Raw genomic sequence first — 19924 nt, 5'->3', positions numbered from 1 at the left:
GGCAGCCCTGCCCTTCAACCATCCGCAGGGACCCCCGAAACCCACACTGGGATGCTGCAGCCCTAGGATGGCCAGGAGCGCCCCCTCCGATGGCAGCCGATGGTTTCTCGCTCAAGCCCATAGTCTATTCATCACTCTGTGCTTCGTGCGTGTTGCACACGGGGTTATTTTCCAGGCGTCCTCCTGGCTCTGTCGAGGAAGGCCTGAGAGAGAAGCTTTGGTGAGTAGTTACTCCACGAGCTCGGCCAGGAGGCCGCTGCCATGAACCATCTTCTGCAGAGTCCGGGTCGTGGGACCTCTTTCTTTGTCCCAAGAGACAAGACCCCTGGGCAAACACAGCAGAATAACCTGGCGACTTCGGGCTTAAAGAACTGGAAGCAGAAGCTCCTCCACAAGCAAAGGACGAGGAAGAAATTTATTCGTATTGTCACTATATTGCACCATATAAACAACTAGTAAGATAGTTGGATAGACTCGCGTCAGCAGGCAAGTAACAGCGCGTTTGTGACGCATTCTGCTACTCTTCCCGTTTGCTTCCCCTCACGCGGGCTGCTCTCCCTGCTTACTTTCCTCTTCTTCAAAATTAACATTTCCTGGAGGGCGGGGGGACAAAGAAACATGAGTCTATCCCACGTCCCTCTTGCTATCTTGAAATTCTGTGAGCTAACAGGTCTTTTGCAGTGAATAATATCATAAATATTAAGCCTTTCTCGGGCAAAAAAAAAAAAAGGAATGTTCAATTTTATCTCACACAGACGCTGGTGGGTTTTTTCTTTGGCACCAGTTAATACATTAAGCAAAAGTTGTATTCCAAGTCCAGGCTGAGAATGTTCGCGTCAGCGAGCGTGAGCTCGGGAATGTCTCTGCCCGCACACGCCATCCAAACACGGGCAGCTTTACAAGCGCGAGGGGTCACTATTTGGCCTTTGCATCAATCAAAAGAAAAGCAGGGACTTGCTACATTCTGGAAAGATGTTATCTTGAATGCTTCATGAAATCGAGAGTTACCTTGTTTTGGGAAGTGGGCTCTGTAACATGTCAGAAGTGATGAGCAGGGTGAACCTCAGACACGCTGTCAGAATCAAGTTAAGTCTCAAGTTTGGGTAATTGTGCACGCAGGCACACGGCAGGAAGACACGGGCACACGCAAGCACACACGGGCACACACAACCACACACAGGCGTGCACAGGCACACGGGGGCACATGGCACATGCTTCTCCGCTCACTTCCTGTTGGGCCCTCAGTGCCTCTCGGCTCCCCTGGGAAGCACCCGGTCATCCCATCGGGGATGCTCTGCATCAGCCTCTCCGTGCTGTTTCCATGCTCTACGGACACAGCCTACTGTGCCCTCACAAACCCTGGGGCATCCGGTCCACATGCAGGAGGCAGGGGGACAAGTGAGACGTCACCGGGCCGCCCCTTAGCCATGGGCCACCCGATGCCAGCGCAGGCTTCTCGGGTGTGGCCCTACAGCAGTTACAATCACTTGCCAACAAAAGCCTAACGCTCTGTGCACCTCAAGCATTTAGATTGAAACCTGATTTACGGGAGTTCATCTTTTCAGGTATCTCCAAAAAACTGGGAAAGACATTTGCTCTTACTCTGCAACAGAGACAAACAAAATTGCGCGGGGCCCCTGGCCCTCCAACCACCGTCTAGAGCCGGCCGTTCCCAGACCACCGGCCCCCTCAGCGCCAACACACCCGCCTTAAATCAGATAAAAGAAATCCGGTTTGAAGAGAGCCCTCCCTGGACTGCTGGTGCCCACAGCTCTCGGCAGACCTTCAACGGCTCCAGGAACCTGCAGCCCCAAGCAGACCTACAGAGCTCACCCTGGTCGATGGTGCCGTATCGAAGCTCCTCTCGGCCGTCCTCGCGCCCCTCCTCCCTGGTGGCGTCTTCGTCGTCCTCCCCAGGCCTCGTGAGGTCAGCCTCCCCCTCGGAAAGGTCCGCCAGAGCCTGGTCGTCCTCCGCGGGCTCCCCGCCACCTGAGACGGAGCCATGAGAACCGCTGTCGTGTGGGCTGCGGCCTGTCTCAGGCGGCCTCCTGCTGATAGGGCGCCCGCCACCCCTCCGGGGACCCTCCCCTTCCCGAAGTCACCCAGTCCAGCCTGCACCAGGAGCGCCTGTCCCGCTCCCCGGCGAGGGGCGCAGAGGGGGATCTCTACTCCCCACTGACAAGACACGCTCTGTCCCCCAGGGTTCCAGCGCTGATGGGGCCACAATCTGATGAAGTCGGTTGAGCACCGCTCTCCAAAGGGGACGGAGCGCACACAGCAGAGACCAGAGAGCCGAGGCCTGACCCCACCAGGCCCGGGGAGGCACCTCCACCCCCGACCCCACAGCGGTAGGGACCCCAGCGCGTTAGTATAATTTCACTTGGGCCAGTACGGGTTTGGGTTTCAATCACTTGCGACGCAAGGACCCCTGCACGGTGTCACCTTCTTCATCGTCCCACGGCACGATGGCTGCTTCTCGGGAAGACCCCGGGCCGGGCACAGAGGCCGCACCCTCCTCGGGAAGGACTTGCCGCCCAGCTGCTGTCGGCCCTGCCCGAGCTCCCGCCCACAGACAGTCGCTGACCGAGGCGGGAGGGGGGGGCTCTTAACCACAGGGCTTTCCCGTGGAACCAGCCAGGCTGTCCCTCCACAGCCAGTCTCTGCCGCTGCTCCTTCCTGCCCCGCCGGGAGGGCCCGACCCCCAAGGCTCCCGGCCCCCTGACTACATCCTGCACACAAAACAGGCTGAGTCTGACTCCCAGAGCTCAACCGGCCACCTGCCCATGGAGAGGAGGCGCCCTCCTCCACACCCCGCACCCTCGGGTCCCGGAGCCTCTTCCTGGATGGTCCCGTCCGCAGGTGGCTGCTCCTCGGGGAGGGTCGGTGTCCACAGAGCCAGTTCTGTGATGCTGGTGGCCTTCCATTTGGGAACGACGGTCATCAGGGTCACCTCCTCCTCCTCTTCCTCTTCTCCTCTTTCCTATTTTAAGTTTGAAAATGTGAAATTACTGATGTCTCTGTGAACTCGCCATGGGATGCTCACAGTGAGGGGCCACTCGGGTGTTGTCCCCGCACGGCTCAGGGGTCGGCCCGATTGCCAGCTGGCCCTGGTGGTGATCTGGGCTGGAGGGTGGGTCTGGGAAGCGCTAGGACGAGGTGCGGACGGGCATCGCCACGCGGCACCTGCCCGCTCCCCCATGCATGCCGTGAACGGCTCTCAGACCCGACACTCCCAAGCCTTCCCTCTGGAACAGCTGGGAACTGACCCAGGCTCAGTGCGCCTTCCTGCGCTTGGCCACACTTTCCAGCTCCCAGATTCTTTATATGTAACAAGACCACCATCACCGTAAGGACGGGACAGAGAGGGTCCTGAGACAACCATATAATATGAAAGGGCCTAAACACTAAAAGCTCTGGAATCGAGGATTCTGCAGGGAAAATGGAATTCTGTGAAAGCAGACCGAGCGCTGGTCACCTCTAAGCGTGGGGTCTTCTGTAAGAGTGTATAATCCCGACAATGGTCAGCGGCCGGCACACGCCCACCGGGCCAAGCAGACCAGCTCCTCCCCAGCTTTATAGCTATCCCGAAATTCCAAAGGTCTGAATATCAGCCCACAAGTGTGGAAAGCGTCACTGTCACATGGAGGATGATACCTATGGCAAAGAGTGACAGACACCTCCCTATGACTTCCGCTGAGTCACTCGGAAATAGAGGAGGCAGTTTCAAAATATCTGAGCCCTGTCCCCCGTGTCGTGTAGCATCCATGCCCCAGGACGGCCGTGCCGCAAAGGGAACCGTCCCAGAATCAGCAGAGGACCCGGGAAGACACGGCTCAGAGCGGCCGCGTCCGAACATCGGGGTGGGGCCCGGTCACCTGCACTTCTAGCGGAGGCCCCGGTGATGCCCACGATGCAGGCCCAGGACCAGGCCCGGGGGACCGCCCCTGGAGCCCCCGTCGGCTCGCGTCCTGCGTGCACCATTGACACCCGGGTTCCTCTGCTTCATCACAGACCAGTCACCGTCCCAGAAGGCACAAGGGTGGCCTCGGACGCGGCCTTATTCCCGAACAGGAGCAGTCTGGGGGCTTACGCACTATTTCTCCCCCTTAGAGCTGTTAGAATGTTCTTCCTACTTCCCCCTACTTAGAGGCCCCGACCTCTGAGAACTTCTCCCGGGACACACTTCAACCGCCCACGACGCCGCTGTTTTAGTGTTTATCACTTCACAAAGCAAAATACCTGTGCGACCACTAGTGAGAACACAAAGGCCAGATTCGGGGGGCAGTGTAATGAGTTCAGCCCACGGGTTCCTCCGGGGGGCGGGTAAGAGGCTTCCGCGCCAGGCGGAGCCCAGCGAGCACGCGCCACGTCGCTGTCACGATCCAACAGCACAGCAATTAACTGCGTTTGCACTTGACGCGCGCGCACGGGGCTCCGCGCAGACGTAGACGCGGGGGGCCGTACCCCGTGGGGGTGACGCATCAAACCCCTCTCCTTGCTGGTGGGCGCGTCGGCTTCTGGGAGCCCCTCGCTCAGACGACGCGTCCTCTACTGGGCGTGGGGGCGGGGCCTATGTTTTAGCAACAGAGTCGCGCATTTGGGCCGTTTCATATTGGGTAGTGAGCTAGGATGCTGGCCCCACCTCGGTCCGTGTCAGCTGGTCCAAAGGGGCCGTGAAGGCAAGCAGGGGCCGTAAGGCCAGGGGACGGGTCACTGTGGGCTCATACGGCATCCTGGCCACTGCAGAGAAGGTGGACGTTCACTCTGCAGACCTCTGGGAACCACAGGCTGTCTGGGGGACCCAGGGGCTCCGGGAGACTGACACACAGGAAGTGGAGCCCAGCAAGAAAAAAGGGGCTGAGCAGCGGCTGGGTGCGGGGGAGCCCAGGGGACGTGGGGGGGGGGGGGGCTGTAGATAAAGTGCCTGTTACCTACAGGCCCCATCAGGCGACAATGACAGGAAATCCAGCACAGACAGCGCTCCCCCAGCGCACACACACACACACACACACACGGATGCCTGCTAATGACATCATTCCGGGCTAATCTCCGCTTCGACCAGGGAGCACCGAGGTCGCATCAGCATTACTGCTGAGTACCGGAGAGGGACAAAAAGACAAAACTAGGAGAGCTACCTGCCGGACGCGGGGAGCAGTGTCGCTGGACGGACTTGGGGGGGCCACAGCCCCCCGACTCGGGGCCAGAGCTACGCACAGGCTCCGGCGAGAACCGTGACGCGATACCACTCGGCCCTGGCACTTGGGGGCCAAACCAACGCCCGCACGCCCAGGAGGAGGAGGAGAGCGTGAACGATGCCGAGGGCTGGCACCACTCCCGTCCGACCTCGTCGGGGCCGTAGGGTCCACGTCACGGGGCAGCTCGGTCGCCCACGAAAAGAGAAGCGGTCTGCGGTCTGCCACGTACCACATCTGTCAGACGGTACTCCCCGTGCTGCTCACATCCAATGTCGAACACGTACTTTCCAGGGCCGACGGGCTGCGAGCAAAGGGAAACCGAGAAGCACCTCATTCCCAAGTTCACCGCCCAACGTCCGGTGCACCTGCTGCAGAAATCCCGCCCAAAGTCACGTCCCGGGAAGGCCGGTGCGGGTTAAAGAAAGCCTTTTTGTATTCGTGGCGCCCGGAATTGCCAAGTAGAGGGCTTCTCTCTCTGCCTGTCCCTCTCTCTCTGCCCCTCCCCCCTCTCAAAAATAAACAAACATTAAAAAACTATTAAAAAAAGAGTTATTATAGTCTATTTCACCCATTTACTCCGCTAATATTTGGTGTGCCGATACTAGTCTTGGACAAAGGCCACTGCCGGAAACATAAGCGGAGTCACATCTTATGTCCCCTCTTGACATTTTCCGCGGGGAAGTTTCCAGAAGTGGAATTTCTGGGCAACAGCACGCGCACGCACACACATACACTGTGCACATATTTACACACAAAAGATACGGACACACGTATTTTTTAAAATATATTGACCAGAATGAGGCTCCAATAATGTCCCTTCCCACAACAGCACTCAAGAACACCTTGTCCTCAAACTCTTGTTTTTTCCTGGGCATTAACATTTTGCTCTACTTTTAGATTTTTTTAAACATACTTTTACATTTTTTTTGAACAGGTAGAAAACAGGATCTCACCATGAAGTCACATTTTTAAGCTATTAGTAGGGTTGGGTTTTTTTTCAACATTTTTTGGCCACTTAAATCACATTGATTGATAGAAGTGCTTTATATTTATATTAATGTTACAAATACCCTAACCCCATTGGTCGTGTATCTCTTAAATTTTTTAAAAATTTTTGTAGGGGCGCCTGGGTGGCGCAGTCGGTTAAGCGTCCGACTTCAGCTCAGGTCACGATCTTGCGGTCCGTGAGTTCGAGCCCCGCGTCAGGCTCTGGGCTGATGGCTCGGAGCCTGGAGCCTGCTTCTGATTCTGTGTCTCCTTCTCTCTCTGCCCCTCCCCCCTTCATGCTCTGTGTCTCTCTGTCTCAAAAATAAATAAACGTTAAAAAAAATTAAAAAATAAATAAATAATAAATAAATAAAATTTTTGTAATGTTTATTTTTGAGAGAGAGAGAGAGAGCACAAGCAGGGGAGGAGCAGAGAGAAAGGGAGACACAGAATCTGAAGCAGGCTCCAGGCTCTGAGCTGTTAGCACAGAGCCCGATGCAGGGCTGGAACCCACAAACCACGAGAGCATGACCTGAGCCAAAGTCAGACACTCAACCGACTGAGCCACCCAGGCGCCCCTCTTAAATTTTCTTTATAGTGCATTCTAATCTATAAGGGGTTATTTTTTATCAACCAGCTCTATTGGGTTTTCCTTTTCTACTTCTGTTTAGAGAGTTCTCTCTCTTCATTTCAAAGTTAATAAACATATTTTTTTTTCTGTGACTTTGTTCACGCTTAAACCTTTCTTCCTGTCCTCGCATGTCTCCATCCAATGCTAGAGGGGGAACCCTGACATTGCTTCCCTGCTCCACCCCCAGTGGTTATCAAGGGTCCTGGGACCACTCTTTCACTTGTCCCTGTCGGGTCCTCCTCGCTGACTTAAAACGACGCCCTTTTCCAGAGCTAGATTACTGTAGGCACTTGAATCTGTCCCCAGACTCTCTAATCCACGTCACTGATCTGTATTTCTCCACTCGCGTATCGCGGTTTCATTTATCACAGCTTTAAATTTGTTTTAACAATTTGCCGGCAAGGGTTGGAACAGGTGATTCTCTGAGGAAAAGTCAAGCCCGTAGCAAAAGGGTGTGAGGTTGCTGGACTTCACTAGGAATCGGGGAAAAGCGCATCAAAACAACGTGAAGATATTTTTTTATCCATCGGATTTGCAAAAAAGTTAAAGACTGCCGTCGGCGGGAGTGCAAACTGGCACAGCTTTGGAGGGAAGTTGGCAGCATCGATCACAACTTAAAATGTCCATATTTGTGGACTCCACGATTGCAGGGTCTAACCTACACGGATATCCCCAAATGCGCAAATGTGTATGTTTCCATGTCCTGATGTAATGTTTTCCCACGTATGTAAGTGTGTGCATGTGGGTTGCACAGAAAGACGTGGGGGGGGGGGGGTCACACAGCCCCGGGAGAAGAAGCAGGGGAAGAAGGAAGGGCTGGAGGCTGGAGCTCAGGTGGGCAGCAGAGGGGGCCACGTGTCTGGGTGCCCTACAACTGGAATGGGCAGCTGACCCTTGAATAACGTGGGCTTGGGCTGCACGAGTCCACTGACACGAGGATATTTTTCAATAAATACAGGAAAGCGCTGTAAATGTATCTTCTCTCCCTTGTGGTTTTCTTTTTTTTAATTTTTTTTTTAAGTTTATTTACTTACTTTGAGAGAGACGGAGACAGCACAAGCGGGGGAGGGGCAGAGAGAGAGGGAGAGAGAGACCCGAGCAGGCTCTGCGCTGTCAGCTTAGAGCCCAACGTGGGGCTCGAACCCACGAAACGCGAGACCATGAAACCGAGCTGAAACCGAGAGTCGGACGTGCCACCGACTGAGCCACCCAGGCGCCCCTCTTCCTTATGATTTTCTTAATAACGTGTCCTTTCTTCTAGCTACTTTATTGTAAGAATACAGTGTATAATACCTACGACGTACAAAGTGTGTGTTAATCGACGGTTGGTGTCACTGGTAAGGCGTCCAGCCGACACCAGGCTGTTAGCAGTCACGTTTTGGGAGAGTCAAAAGCTATCTGTGGATCTTCGACTGTGTGGGGGTCAGCGCCCCTGACCCCGCACTGTTCAAGGGTCAGCTGAACTCCTGTGTTTCTAGCACACTTTCACTACCCAGCAGAACAAAGCCCGTGTCCTCCAGGCTCATCTAGCCTCGCTGATTCTTCCCGATTAACTCCTGCCGACTTCTCTTTCCCTCCACACACCTCCCCATGCCAAAAAGTGTCCCAAGAGAATTTTGCCGGGAATTCCGTATAATTGCATATAGGCAGCATATAGATTTGGGGGAAATGTGCTGTTTTACAAACACTGGAAAGGAGAATCCGGAAAGTTAGGGCATGAACGATACCAAAATGAAAACTGAGTTTTAAGAGAGTCTGAGGCGACTCACTGAAATCAGTTAAATATTCCCCACGTCAACTTCCAACACCTTGAATTTGCTCGGGAAACTCTTCAGGGAGAGTTTCTGCCCAACGCTTGCTCGAAGCCACGGGGGATGGCAGCGTGGTGGGTGCTGAATTAGCCGGGGTTTCTCTGTATCCCCACCAGGGCTCGGCAAAGCCGCGGAGCCCTCCAGACAGAAATGAGCAGTCGCGAGCACTGCACACTGAACGCGGGCACGCCTGAGTCCAGGCCCAGGGTGGGTGGCCTAGCCTGCAGGAAGCAAGCTCACGCACGGCTCGGCCTCCCCAGGGCTCCGGCCCCGGGCCTCCCGGGGCAAAGAAAGTCCAGACACCCGCACGCGCAACCGCAGGAGATGCTTCACGTCCGATCTAGCCATGACGGGGAGCACGTAGGAGAGGAAGGATGCCCCCGTGTTACAAGGATTGGCTGGATCGCTGCTGGGCTGGGGGGGGGGGGGGGGAGGGAGGATTTCGCTCTCTACTCTGCCCCCCTCCACGCTGCCCTCTGTAGGCACCAGAGGCCCGGGGAGAGGCACGGCCACCTGCTCCCTGTACTTGGAGGGGGCGGGAGGACTCCCTGAGATTTTAGGGTTCTTCCTTCACGTATGTACCCAGACGGGGGGAGGGGGCACACGTTGCTGCCCAGTGACTTACGTTTTTGTTCAAGAACTTGCCCTGGTACCTGTGGTTCAGGTGAATGAGCTCGGCCATGCCCTCCTGCTGTCCGTTCACCCAGGTGCCTACGTACTTACTGCCCGTCTCGGCATAGAAGTAGGTGCCTTGCCCGTGCCTGGTGAAGACAGACGTTAAAATTGGGCGTGGCCCCTATGTGGCTTGCCTGCGCCCCGTCCAAGCGCGCTCCTGCCCTGTGTGCCCGCTCGCGTTCTCACCTTAAAGCCGTGAGGGGTTTGAACTGCCTGGCAAGAGCCGGCTAGTGGGCTTTTATCATGATTCTGCTTCTTTTTTTTTTTTCTTTTTTTTTTTTCAACGTTTATTTATTTTTTAAGACAGAGAGAGACAGCATGAATGGGGGAGGGGCAGAGAGAGAGGGAGACACAGAATCGGAAACAGGCTCCAGGCTCTGAGCCATCAGCCCAGAGCCCGACGCGGGGCTCGAACTCCCGGACCGCGAGATCGTGACCTGGCTGAAGTCGGACGCTTAACCGACTGCGCCACCCAGGCGCCCCTATGATTCTGCTTCTTAATAAGACAGCATCCTGTTCTCGTTACGTAAGTAGGTCTACCGAGCTGAGGGCAAAACGCGCACCTTTGGTGAGCAAACCACTCTCCGGTGTAGGTGTCGTTATTGACGTAGTAGTAGACGCCGTAACCGTGTCTTCGGTCATCCGCCCACTCCCCTGGAAGGGACGACACAAAAGCGGGCCCGGGTGAGAAGGAAAGGACAGCCGCCACCTGCTGCGACCCTCACCTCCCGCCATGACTCCCCGCTGTCCCCCTGCCCCTCTGGCTGGATGGCGTGGCATCGGGCGCTGGTTAGGGGAAGCTGGGTCAGGGGCTCACCGCGTGCAGGTCTGGGCGCGTGGGCCGCGGTCACCCGTGTGTGCCGACAGCAGGTATCACAGCCGGTCAGTGGCGTGGCCAGGACTCAAACCAGGGTTTTGTCCGCCCGGCCGCCAGCAGTCCCCACACCACCCTCCCTCTGCTTGCGTGGATTTACCGATCCAGCAGCAACCATCTCGTGCCGTTTCCCACCTCCTTCCTCACCAGACTCCCGCACACTCTCCCAGCCTGGGCGCCCAGGGCGCCCCACCTGTGCACCTGCTTCGCGTGACTGGACGCCACACCTTTGCCAACCAGCGTCTGTGCGTGGACTCTTCCCTCACTGATTGTCCCCGCCGACTTACCTCAGAGCAGGTTCCTGCTGATTTCTGAAATACTGGAACCAGCAAAGATACCATAAAATTCGTAACACCTCTACCAGAATGACCGCAGCAAAGTAGCTAGTGATCGCTGCCCATTCTTGAAGATTGATCCCTGCCCTGGGAGACTCACAGCGTCCTCAAACAATGTCCTCAAACCTTCCAGCCCCCAGATGAAAGAAACTTAATACAGATTTCCGAAGACGACAGCTACCCTGAAAACTCCCACGGCATTGCTAATAACACGCTGTTAAGCTGAACGACTCTTCTCTAGACAGGGAATAATTTTTTTCAAAAGCTAATTTCTATCGATTTTTGATCAAAGACCAGAGATAGAGTTCTCTTATTTTCTCTCTAGAAAGTGTTATCACAAAATTGTTGTCAGACAGACATTCCATTCTTTGCTAGAAAGGCAAGGAAAAGGCAAGCTACAGGCACATCAGACATGAATTTGAGAGACAGGAAGCCTCTTGCACTCTCGGTGGGAATGCAAACTGGGGCAGCCGCTCTGGAAAACAGTGTGGAGGTTCCTCCAGAAATTGAAAATAGATCTACCCTATGACCCAGCAATAGCACCGCTAGGAATGTACCCAAGGGATACAGGAGTGCTGATGCATAGCGGACTCGTACCCCAATGTTTATAGCAGCATTTTCAACGATAGCCACATGATGGAAAGAGCCTAAATGTCTATCAACTGATGAATGGATAAAGAAATTGTGGTTTATATACACAATGGAATACTACGTGGCAATGAGAAAGAAAGAAATCTGGCCCTTTGTAGCAACATGGATGGAACTGGAGAGTGTGATGCTAAGTGAAATAAGTCATACAGAGAAAGACAGATACCATAGGTTTTCACTCTTATGTGGATCCTGAGAAACTTAACAGAAGACCATGGGGGGAGGGAAGGGGGGAAAAATAGTTACAAACAGGGAGGGAGGGAGGGAAACCATAAGAGACTCTGAAATACAGAGAACAAACTAAGGGTGGATGGGGGGTGAGGGAAAGGGAAAAGTGGGTGATGGGCATTGAGGAGGGCACTTGCTGGGATGAGCACTGGGTGTTGTATGTAAGCCAATTTGACGATAAATTCTATTAAAAATAGCGATAAATAATAACTAAATAGCAATAAAATAAAAATTTATATATTGTTTCCTCAGATTTTGTAATGGCCACAGCATTTAAAATCTTTACATTTATTTTGATTTCTTGTTACAAATCAAAATTTACTTTGATGCTAATTTTATATTTTTTATTTCTTTTTTAAAAAAAATTTTTTTAATGTTTATTTATTTTTGAGACAGAGAGACAGAGCATGAACAGGGGAGGAGCAGAGAGAGGGAGACACAGAATCTGAAACAGGCTCCAGGCTCTGAGTGGTCAGCACAGAGCCCGACGCGGGGCTCGAACTCACGGACCGTGAGATCGTGACCTGAGCCGAAGTCGGATGCTTCACCGACCGAGCCACCCAGGCGCCCCTATATTCTTTTTCTTAAATAGAGCCCCCAAAACTTGTATAAGCTTCCGGCTTACAGGAAACCTGGACCTGCTTCCACACAAAGAAGAAGAATTCACATGCCTAGAATACGTTGATCGTCCAAGAAATACATGTTCGCGCGAATAAACTCCATGTTCACCACCACCACCAACACATCTACAAAAGGAACTTGTACGCGTTCTCTCTGTCAGTCCCGCAGGGTCCTCGGCACTCTGTGAGACAGACCAGCAGCTGGGCTGGTGACAGAGCCCACGGGGAGGGCCTGCCCTCGTCTGGGCAGGAGGCAGACACCACAAAGAAGAAAGAACTGTGCTTTCGGGAAGCAGCTCCCAGGTTCGGGACAGGGCAGGCGAACGGAGCCTGCCTGGAGAGGAGGATTCGGCAACTGGTAATAGTTAAGGAAGAGGACTGGGTTCCATGGTATGACGCGTGTCAGGAACCCCATGAGCAGAAGGAACGGAGAATCCCCAAACTGAAATAATTCAGTAAACACAGGAGTTCGCACCTAACGTAGCCACGAGGATAGACAGAGTGTGCAGAAGTCCCCAGAGGACTTGTCTGGAGTTTTTAAAAAAATTTTTAAGTTTATTTTTTGAGAAACAGAGAAGCAGAGACAGAGAGAGAGAGAGCAGGGGAGGAGCAGGCAGAGAGGGAGAGAGAGAATCCCAAGCAGGCTCTTCTCTGCCGGACGCAGGGCTCAAACTCACAAACCATGAGATCATGACCTGAGCAGAAATCGAAGAGTCGGGCGCTTAACCGACTGAGTCACCCAGGCACCTGGACTTGCCTGGATTTTTAAGGGGCAGTTGTGTCCTTGTAAATTACCAGTTTAAAAGAAGAAGGAAGGGGGTGCCTGGGGAGCTCAGTCGGATGGGCATCCGACTTCGGCTCAGGTCATGATCTCGCGGCTCATGGGTTCAAGCCCCGCGTCGGGCTCTGTGCTGATGGCTCGGAACCTGGAGCCTGCTTTGGATTCTGTGTCTCCCTCTCTCTCTGTTCCTCCCCTACTCATGCTCTGTTTCTCTCTCAAAAACAAACATAGAAAAAAAAATTTTAATAAAATAATAAAAGAAAATAAATAAAAGAAGAAGGAACAGGAGAAAGAGGAGGGGGAGGGGAGGGGGAGGAAGGGGAAGAGGAGGGGGAGGAGGGGAGAGGGAGGAGGGAGAGGAGGGGGAAGAGGAGGGGGAGGAGGGGGAAGAGGAGGGAGAGGAGGGGGAAGAGGAGGGGGAGGAGGGGGAAGAGGAGGGGGAGGAGGGGACAGGGAGGAGGGGGAGGAGGGGGAGGAAGAGAAAGGGAGGAGGAGGAGGAGGAGGGCAGACATGTAGCATACACCGATTTCCGTGGTGTAAGTATTCGCACTGTGGCCAAGGTTGGGCTGCACGTGGTTCTGGGGCAAGCGGGCAGAGCTGGCTCGTGTGAACGTTCAGGAACCGACCAAGCAGGGCCCTGGGGCCAAGACCTCCCTTGGTCTCTTCCCAACAAAACACCACGACTGACGAAGCAATTCCGTCCTCGTCTCTTGGCCGAGGGAGCTGGTCTCCAGGGCAGCATGGCAAGAAAAGTGTGTGAAGCATTTCACAGGAAATGTTCAAAAAAAGAATTAACTTGCAAACCAAATTTCAAGCCAGCGAGATATGGTGAGGAAGCTTTTTTTAATAAAGTCCCAGTCTAGGGGCACCTGGGTGTTCGACTCCCGATTTCGGCCCAGGTTATGATCTCACGGTTCGTGGGTTCGAGTCCCACGTTGGGCTCTGCGCTGACAGTGTGGAGCCTGCTTGGGATTCTGTCTCCCTCCGTCTCTCTCTCTCTCTGCCCCTCCCCGCCTCGTACTTTCTCTGTCTCTCCAAAAATAAATAAATAAACTGTAAAAAATATTTTTTTCTTTTCAAAGTCCCAGTTTACCTGTTGGAGACCCGGCCCAGCCACCGGTACCCGGGCCGCAGTAAACGGTGCAGAAGTGGGAAAGGTGGCCTCCTGGGACAGGGGTAATAACTGAAACATGCGTTTACAGGGACGGCACCCGGAAACCAGAGACATCATGCACTTTGCCCAAGGCCACACAGCGGGGCTGAGATGAAAATCCGGGTTTCTCTGGCTCTCTTCCACAGGCACCCCAACGGCCAAGCATTTGTGTCTCCCTCCGGCTCCTGCCACCTGAGAGCTTCCAGAAGAGCCGACCCCAAGTCATCATGGCGCTTTGTTTCTCTGCAACTTTGTTGCTAAACATCATCGTCTTTCTTCGCTCCTTGCAGCCAGGAGCAGGACCAGCACTGGAGACGGGAGCCCCCTCTCCTTCCCCAGCCCTCATCGGCCCTCCCTCCCCTCACCTCACAATCTGTGCGGGTGGTCCAGAGGCCCCTCCAAAGTCTGCCACCCATTCACCCCTCCGACCCCATCCCCTGCTTCGCCAAGCACCCCCGTCTCCCTGCCTCTGCTCAAGTGGCCCCACAAACCGGGAGTGTCCGCTCCGTCCCCGGGCTCCCCATCAGGCTCAGCTCGGTGTCTCGGAGACCAGGAATACGCCCCATACCTCGGGCCGAGGCTGAGCGCGCTCGCTAGCCTGCGGGAAACCACTCTGTGTCCCTCAGGGTGGCAGTCAGCCAACGCTCAGTCGTGACGAATTCGGCCATGGGTTCACACGGACTTTGTGGCCGGAAGCTTGTTTGCTCCCTGAGCTAAGATTGATGTTGCAGCTTCTGACCTTGGAGAAGAACTCCCTGAGTAGTGACTACACCCTGCACCCTCTAAGAGACAAAGCCACAGGGAGACACAAAAACGCGCAGCTGTTTCCAAAGACGGTCACGTTAGAAACTTCTTCCATCTCTTATTCTGAGTATTTTTTCTTTTCTATATTTGTGTGTGGCTCCAGCTGTATTAACGTCTACGTGAAAATAGAACATGACGGCAATGAGATCAGGCTCGTGACGGTTTGGAAAGAATTCGATCGAACTCTATAAATTAAATTGTTGAACGTCGATTCCAAAAGCAGATGGTGCTCCTTCTGGAATAAGCCCTCCGAGAAATAGGGAACAAGCAGAAATGCCCCCTCTGACGGGGAGGCATTAACCACCTGCATCTCGGACGCGGGCAGGATGGTTGCTGCAGAATTCCGGGGCCCTGCCTTCATTCAGCAACGGGGCAGGCGGCTGTGGCTCGCACCCGGAGGACGTGGCGTCGCCCGTCGGGAGGTGATGCCGCCTCCCAGGCCGCCGCACACTGAGCGCTCGCCACCTGTCAGGTGCCCTGTCCCGCTTGCGTTCATCCATTCAGTCCTGGTGCCGCAGACGAGGAGCGAGGCTCCCCGCGCAAGGTCACACCTGTCACCATAGCTCCGGGGTTGGGGGTCACGGGTCTCCTTGGAAAACTAGATAAGTTCTTCCCAGAAAAAGTCCGGAACACAGGCCCCTGCACGGTTCCTGAAGACTCACGTGCACGCTCCACTTGTGTCTCTCCCCCCAGGCTCGCCCCCCTCCCATTGCGATCAGATCCACACCGTAGTCACCGTGGGGGATGACGGTGCGTGAGGGCTGCAGTGGGGGTCTCGGAAATAAGGGGATTAGCATCTTCCTGAGACATAACATTGGCGGCTAAGAAATCGCCAGACATAGAAATGCCAGCTTGACGAGGAGGAGGGTCCCCCGGACCAGAAGCCTTCATCGAAGGAACCACCAGGTCTAAAGGACCCGTGTGTTCAGCAGAAGAGGGGATGGTCAGAGAGAAAAACAGCAGAAGCAGCTTCAAGGAGAAGAAAGCTACAGGGCATCTAACATCATGGGTCCGGACCCCATGGGGGTCTGTGCGGCCCCCCGTGCCTCAGCACAGGGGCTCACAAGAGAGTGTGCTGGCCGCAGCGACGGCCACATTTCCCACCTCGCTAATTAAGCCTTTCTGGCTTCTGTGTCAACCCTGTGAACACAGGGGCACAGCCTGTGTTTGTTGAGTGACTGACTGATCTGGAGAACTCTAAGCCCTCTCCTACAGTTGAGCATCCGCAGCCAAGTCCAGTCCCCAGGGGACACCACTACAGCACAAACATCTGCTTTGTGACTGCATTTTACCTTCACATCTTGTAATGTTTTTATTTATGTTTGAGAAAAAGAGAGACAGAGTGGGAGCAGGGGAGGGAAGCAGAGAGAGAAAGCGAGACACAGAATCCGAAGCAGGCTCCAGGCTCTGAGCTATCAGCACAGAGCCAGATGCGGGGCTCGAACCCCTGAACCACGAGATCGTGACCTGAGCCGAAGCCGGAGACTTAACCAGCTGAGCCACCCAGGCGCCCCTTACCTTCATATCTTGATCCGTCTGGGTATATGAAAGTGCCACGGCCATGCTTTTTGTTTTTAACGTATTCTCCTATGTATCGAGCGCCGCTTTTAAATTTGTAGATCCCCTGAAACACGTTGGTTACATAATTCATATCATTCCTGAATTTAATACTCACCCATAGAGTATTCACTAGAGAAAACGACCCACTCACGTCACCAGTTCTGACCTGGCCGTGCCTTTTCCCGTGTTGGTAGCTCCCTTCATACGTGTCCCCGTTGGGCAGCCTTGCTCTCCCGTGTCCGTGCCGTTCACCTGCCTCATTCCGTTCCCCGTCGTACTCCTGGGCAGAAGAAAGCGGGATCATCACAGCTACCGTGTGTTCAGCACTAACGATATGTTAAAGCATTTTGTAAATAGTGGTTCGTTGAAGCCCTCCCAATCCTCAGCCCCATCTTACAGGTGAGGTAGGTAACTGCACCTGGGCGACATGGGGCATTTGTCCAAGGTAACACACTTAGTACCTGGCGCTGGTGGAAGCCTCACTCTCTCTCTGCCACGTCTGAGCTTGTAATTTATCATGATAACCCTTCACACTGTAAACAAAATTCAAGGCATTCCAAATTGCGTTCTTTATAGCAACGTGTTTGAACGAACATATGTGGGTGGAATCGGTCCTCGGTCACACAAGTACCTCCCTGGTGCTTCCTTCAACAATCCAGGACTTAAAATGCAAAGACAAGTCTTCCTTCAAACAATTCCCTGGGCGCACGTGGTCTCAGGAGGCGCCAGTGGGAGAGGAAGCAGCAAGGGGGAGCCGAGGCGTAAACAGGGCTCAACTGTCACAAGAGTCCCTAAGTCCACTTAGTTTAACTTCCTTACCAAGAGACTTGAGTTTCAAACACTCATAGACTCATATGGAAATAATGACGTATCTGAAAAGTAAATCTCTCTCTCTCTCTCTACACACACACACACGTATATATAACACAAGCTTGCAATTCACCTGTTTCCTCTGACCCTTCATGAAATAAACCTTCCTCCAGCACCTGATCACGAGTGCAGAGTGCACATAACATAATAAAAGGGCCAAGGCACAGAGTAACGATTTGACATAGACCCGCATCTGCATGGACTTATTACAACACAGGTTCAAACACAAGTTCAAGTTCCTGCCGGGGCTTCAGACCCCCTTTCCCAGCACGATCCAGCTCAGAAATCCGTGCTCAGGACAGAAGGTAAAAATGGCATGATCTTACACACTTGTTGCGGGGTCAGTCTAAATCAAAATGTATAAAAGCTTTTGAGGTCTGCTCAAAAGACCTCCCAGTGCACCCCTACTGAGCCAGTGGGGTGACTGAACAGGAAGGGAACCCTTTAAAACGACCCCAGCTGTGATTGAAGCTACAAATTGCGGGCACCAAAACGTGACAAACCAGCAGGGTTATTTGAGGAGACAAACTTGAAGTCTTCCTGGACTGATGTTGTAGGTCGGGCTCCCCCGGAAGCAGACCCCGAGCAAGTGGTTTTTATAAGCCCTCCCTGAGGAACCGGTGAAGGGGACGGGGAAACAGATACGAAGGAGGAGGCCGCCCAGCATGGGGATGTCAGGAGGTGTCCCAGACTCGGCCTCATTGCACGAGGGACCCTGCAGTGCAAATCCTGTGGTTTGCGGTGCTGTTAGCACTAGCCGCTGGCTGTGGGGACAGTGTGCAGATTCCAGGCACTTCTGGCTCTCCGACCTGGCCAGGCGGCTCCCCGCGATGGAGGTGCTAGTCTTGAGCAGAAAATGGGGCAGAGGCTGAGAGACGGGCACACAGAGCTGCCAAAAGGTGTGAACAGGCACCAAGACATCCGGCCCCGGAGAGGTGCTAGGTTTTCAGTTAATTCTGAAACTATCTCGACTCTGTGCCCTGAACGCACGCACCGTGGCTGGGGTTCCCAGCCTGTCAGCCAAGAAATGATCACCCCTGGGTTAGACGGTTAATCTGTGGATATGGAGATGGATAGATAGATAGATACACACACGCACACACACCTATGCCCACCCTGCACCCAGCTCACATCGCGGGATGTGCACCCCATACCGCCCCTCTGCTGCCCAAACCCGGGAATAATGCCAGAGACTCGGGTCACCTCCCACCACACTGAAGAAAGCACACGGCATTCCGGGCCTGCAGGAAGCCTTCGCTGAGTCTGAGACCCTCTGAGCGATTCTTCAAGGTTGCCAGGAAGAACTTTCCTCCATCCTCCTTGATCCCGAGCAGCCGAGCTCCATTACAGAGCAGCATGGCAGGTCGGGGTGACGCCGCCAACCCAGGAGACTGCCTGGGCGGACTGCGGCAGCGGGGTCGAGGCCGCTTCCCAAGTCTTTGACTTGGAAATCTTTGCCTTTAATGGGAGGCGGGCTGGGGAGGGGAGGAGGCGGCGAGAAGGGATGTGGCCAGAGACGTCACAGCGTTTCACCTTTCACCGCCAACTTCCAGGCCGCGGTGGCCGGCGCGTCCCCGTCCCTGGCTGGGCCGCCCGGGGGACTGTGGTCGGCCTCCGAGGGTGCGCCTGGGAAGCACCCCCCCCCCCGTACACCCGGAGCTCTCACCCCAAGATCGTTCTCTCCCTCCTCCTCCAACTCCTCCGAACCCAGGTCCGACATGGCCTCGCCCCCGTCTCGGTCCTCGCCGCCACCAGCGCGTCTCAGGTAGGTAGGTGCACGCTGCTCGCACAGCCGCGTCCGCCGTCGCCATGGAGACGCGGCCCGTCCCGCCTCCCCCCCACCCCCTAGCGCGGGCGGAGGGATGGGGAAGCGTGGGGCGGAGCCACTGGCCGCGTTCGGGTGCTGTCATAGCAACGGGACGGGGCACCTCGACCAATCGTGGCCCGGGAAGATAGGGGGCGTGGCCTGGGGCGGGAAGGGGCGGGGCGGAGCCGCTGGAAGCTCTCGGTGCTGTCATAGCAACGAGAGGGCCACCTCGACCAATCGCCGCCCGGGAAGAGGGAGGGGGCGGGACTTGGGATGGGCTTGGTACCCACCAGCTCTCCCACCTGGACCCCATGTGACAGGTCCCCGACTCTTTAGTTGGAGGCTGGGCGATCCTGTAACGTGGAGCCACCTTTGGACCAGGGCCCTAAAGAGTTGGTGCACAGAAGACACACCGGGCCAGCTCTCGAGAGGGCCTCATTTCTGCCCCGCGCTGAGCACGGCCCCTTCCCACCCCTCCCCTTGGCTTCTTGAGTCCCTCCGTGGGCCCTGCCCGCTCTTCCTCACCTGTCTGGGCCCTTCTGGCCCTTCAGCGTTAGCAGTCCAGAGACATGTGTCCGCTGAGATCCTTTCTCATGTTTATAAATGTCTCCTGAAGCGCAAGGAGTCGGCTCCTCGCAGAGGCGCTTCCACACTGATGCCCTGCAGGATGTGACGTCCCATCTCCACCCTGAACATGGGTGCAGTTCCCTTTATACCCGAAGGAGGAAAGGACTTCAGCTCCATGTATGATCTGCCCACCTGTCATCCATCCATCCATCCATCCATCCATCTACCTAGCTACCACCCATCCATCTAGCGATCGGCCCCCACAGCACCTAGAAAGGTGTTTTTCCCACAGCCGGTGCTCAGCCGCGCCAGTGAAATCAGTCCACCTGAGCCTTTAGATGCCTGGTGAGATGGAACTATGGTCGAGGTCTTTCTTC

At 54.8% G+C, this 19924-nt stretch overlaps 1 protein-coding gene across 2 annotated transcripts; it reads right to left on the bottom strand.

The window, feature by feature from the left end:
• Positions 1-390: 390 nt before the first annotated feature.
• On the bottom strand, positions 391-19001 carry RSPH1 (radial spoke head component 1). 2 transcript variants are annotated; one of them, XM_043593535.1, is made up of 9 exons: positions 18840-19001; positions 16470-16583; positions 16262-16367; positions 9863-9953; positions 9250-9385; positions 5425-5496; positions 2818-2980; positions 1834-1989; positions 391-1603 (listed from the first exon to the last, which is right to left on the bottom strand). In XM_043593535.1, the coding sequence occupies exons 1-9, from the start codon at positions 18891-18893 to the stop codon at positions 1599-1601; spliced, it is 897 nt and encodes a 298-aa protein (XP_043449470.1). In that variant the 5' UTR covers positions 18894-19001; the 3' UTR covers positions 391-1598. The 2 variants fall into 2 exon arrangements, with proteins under 2 accessions (XP_043449470.1, XP_043449469.1); XM_043593534.1 differs by having other exon boundaries at positions 391-593.
• Positions 19002-19924: the final 923 nt, after the last annotated feature.

This window comes from Prionailurus bengalensis, chromosome C2, assembly GCF_016509475.1.
Source record: "Prionailurus bengalensis isolate Pbe53 chromosome C2, Fcat_Pben_1.1_paternal_pri, whole genome shotgun sequence".
NCBI lineage: Eukaryota > Metazoa > Chordata > Mammalia > Carnivora > Felidae > Prionailurus > Prionailurus bengalensis.
The sequence above is the reverse complement of the archived record's forward strand: the minus strand, read 5'-3'. Positions and strand labels throughout refer to the sequence as shown.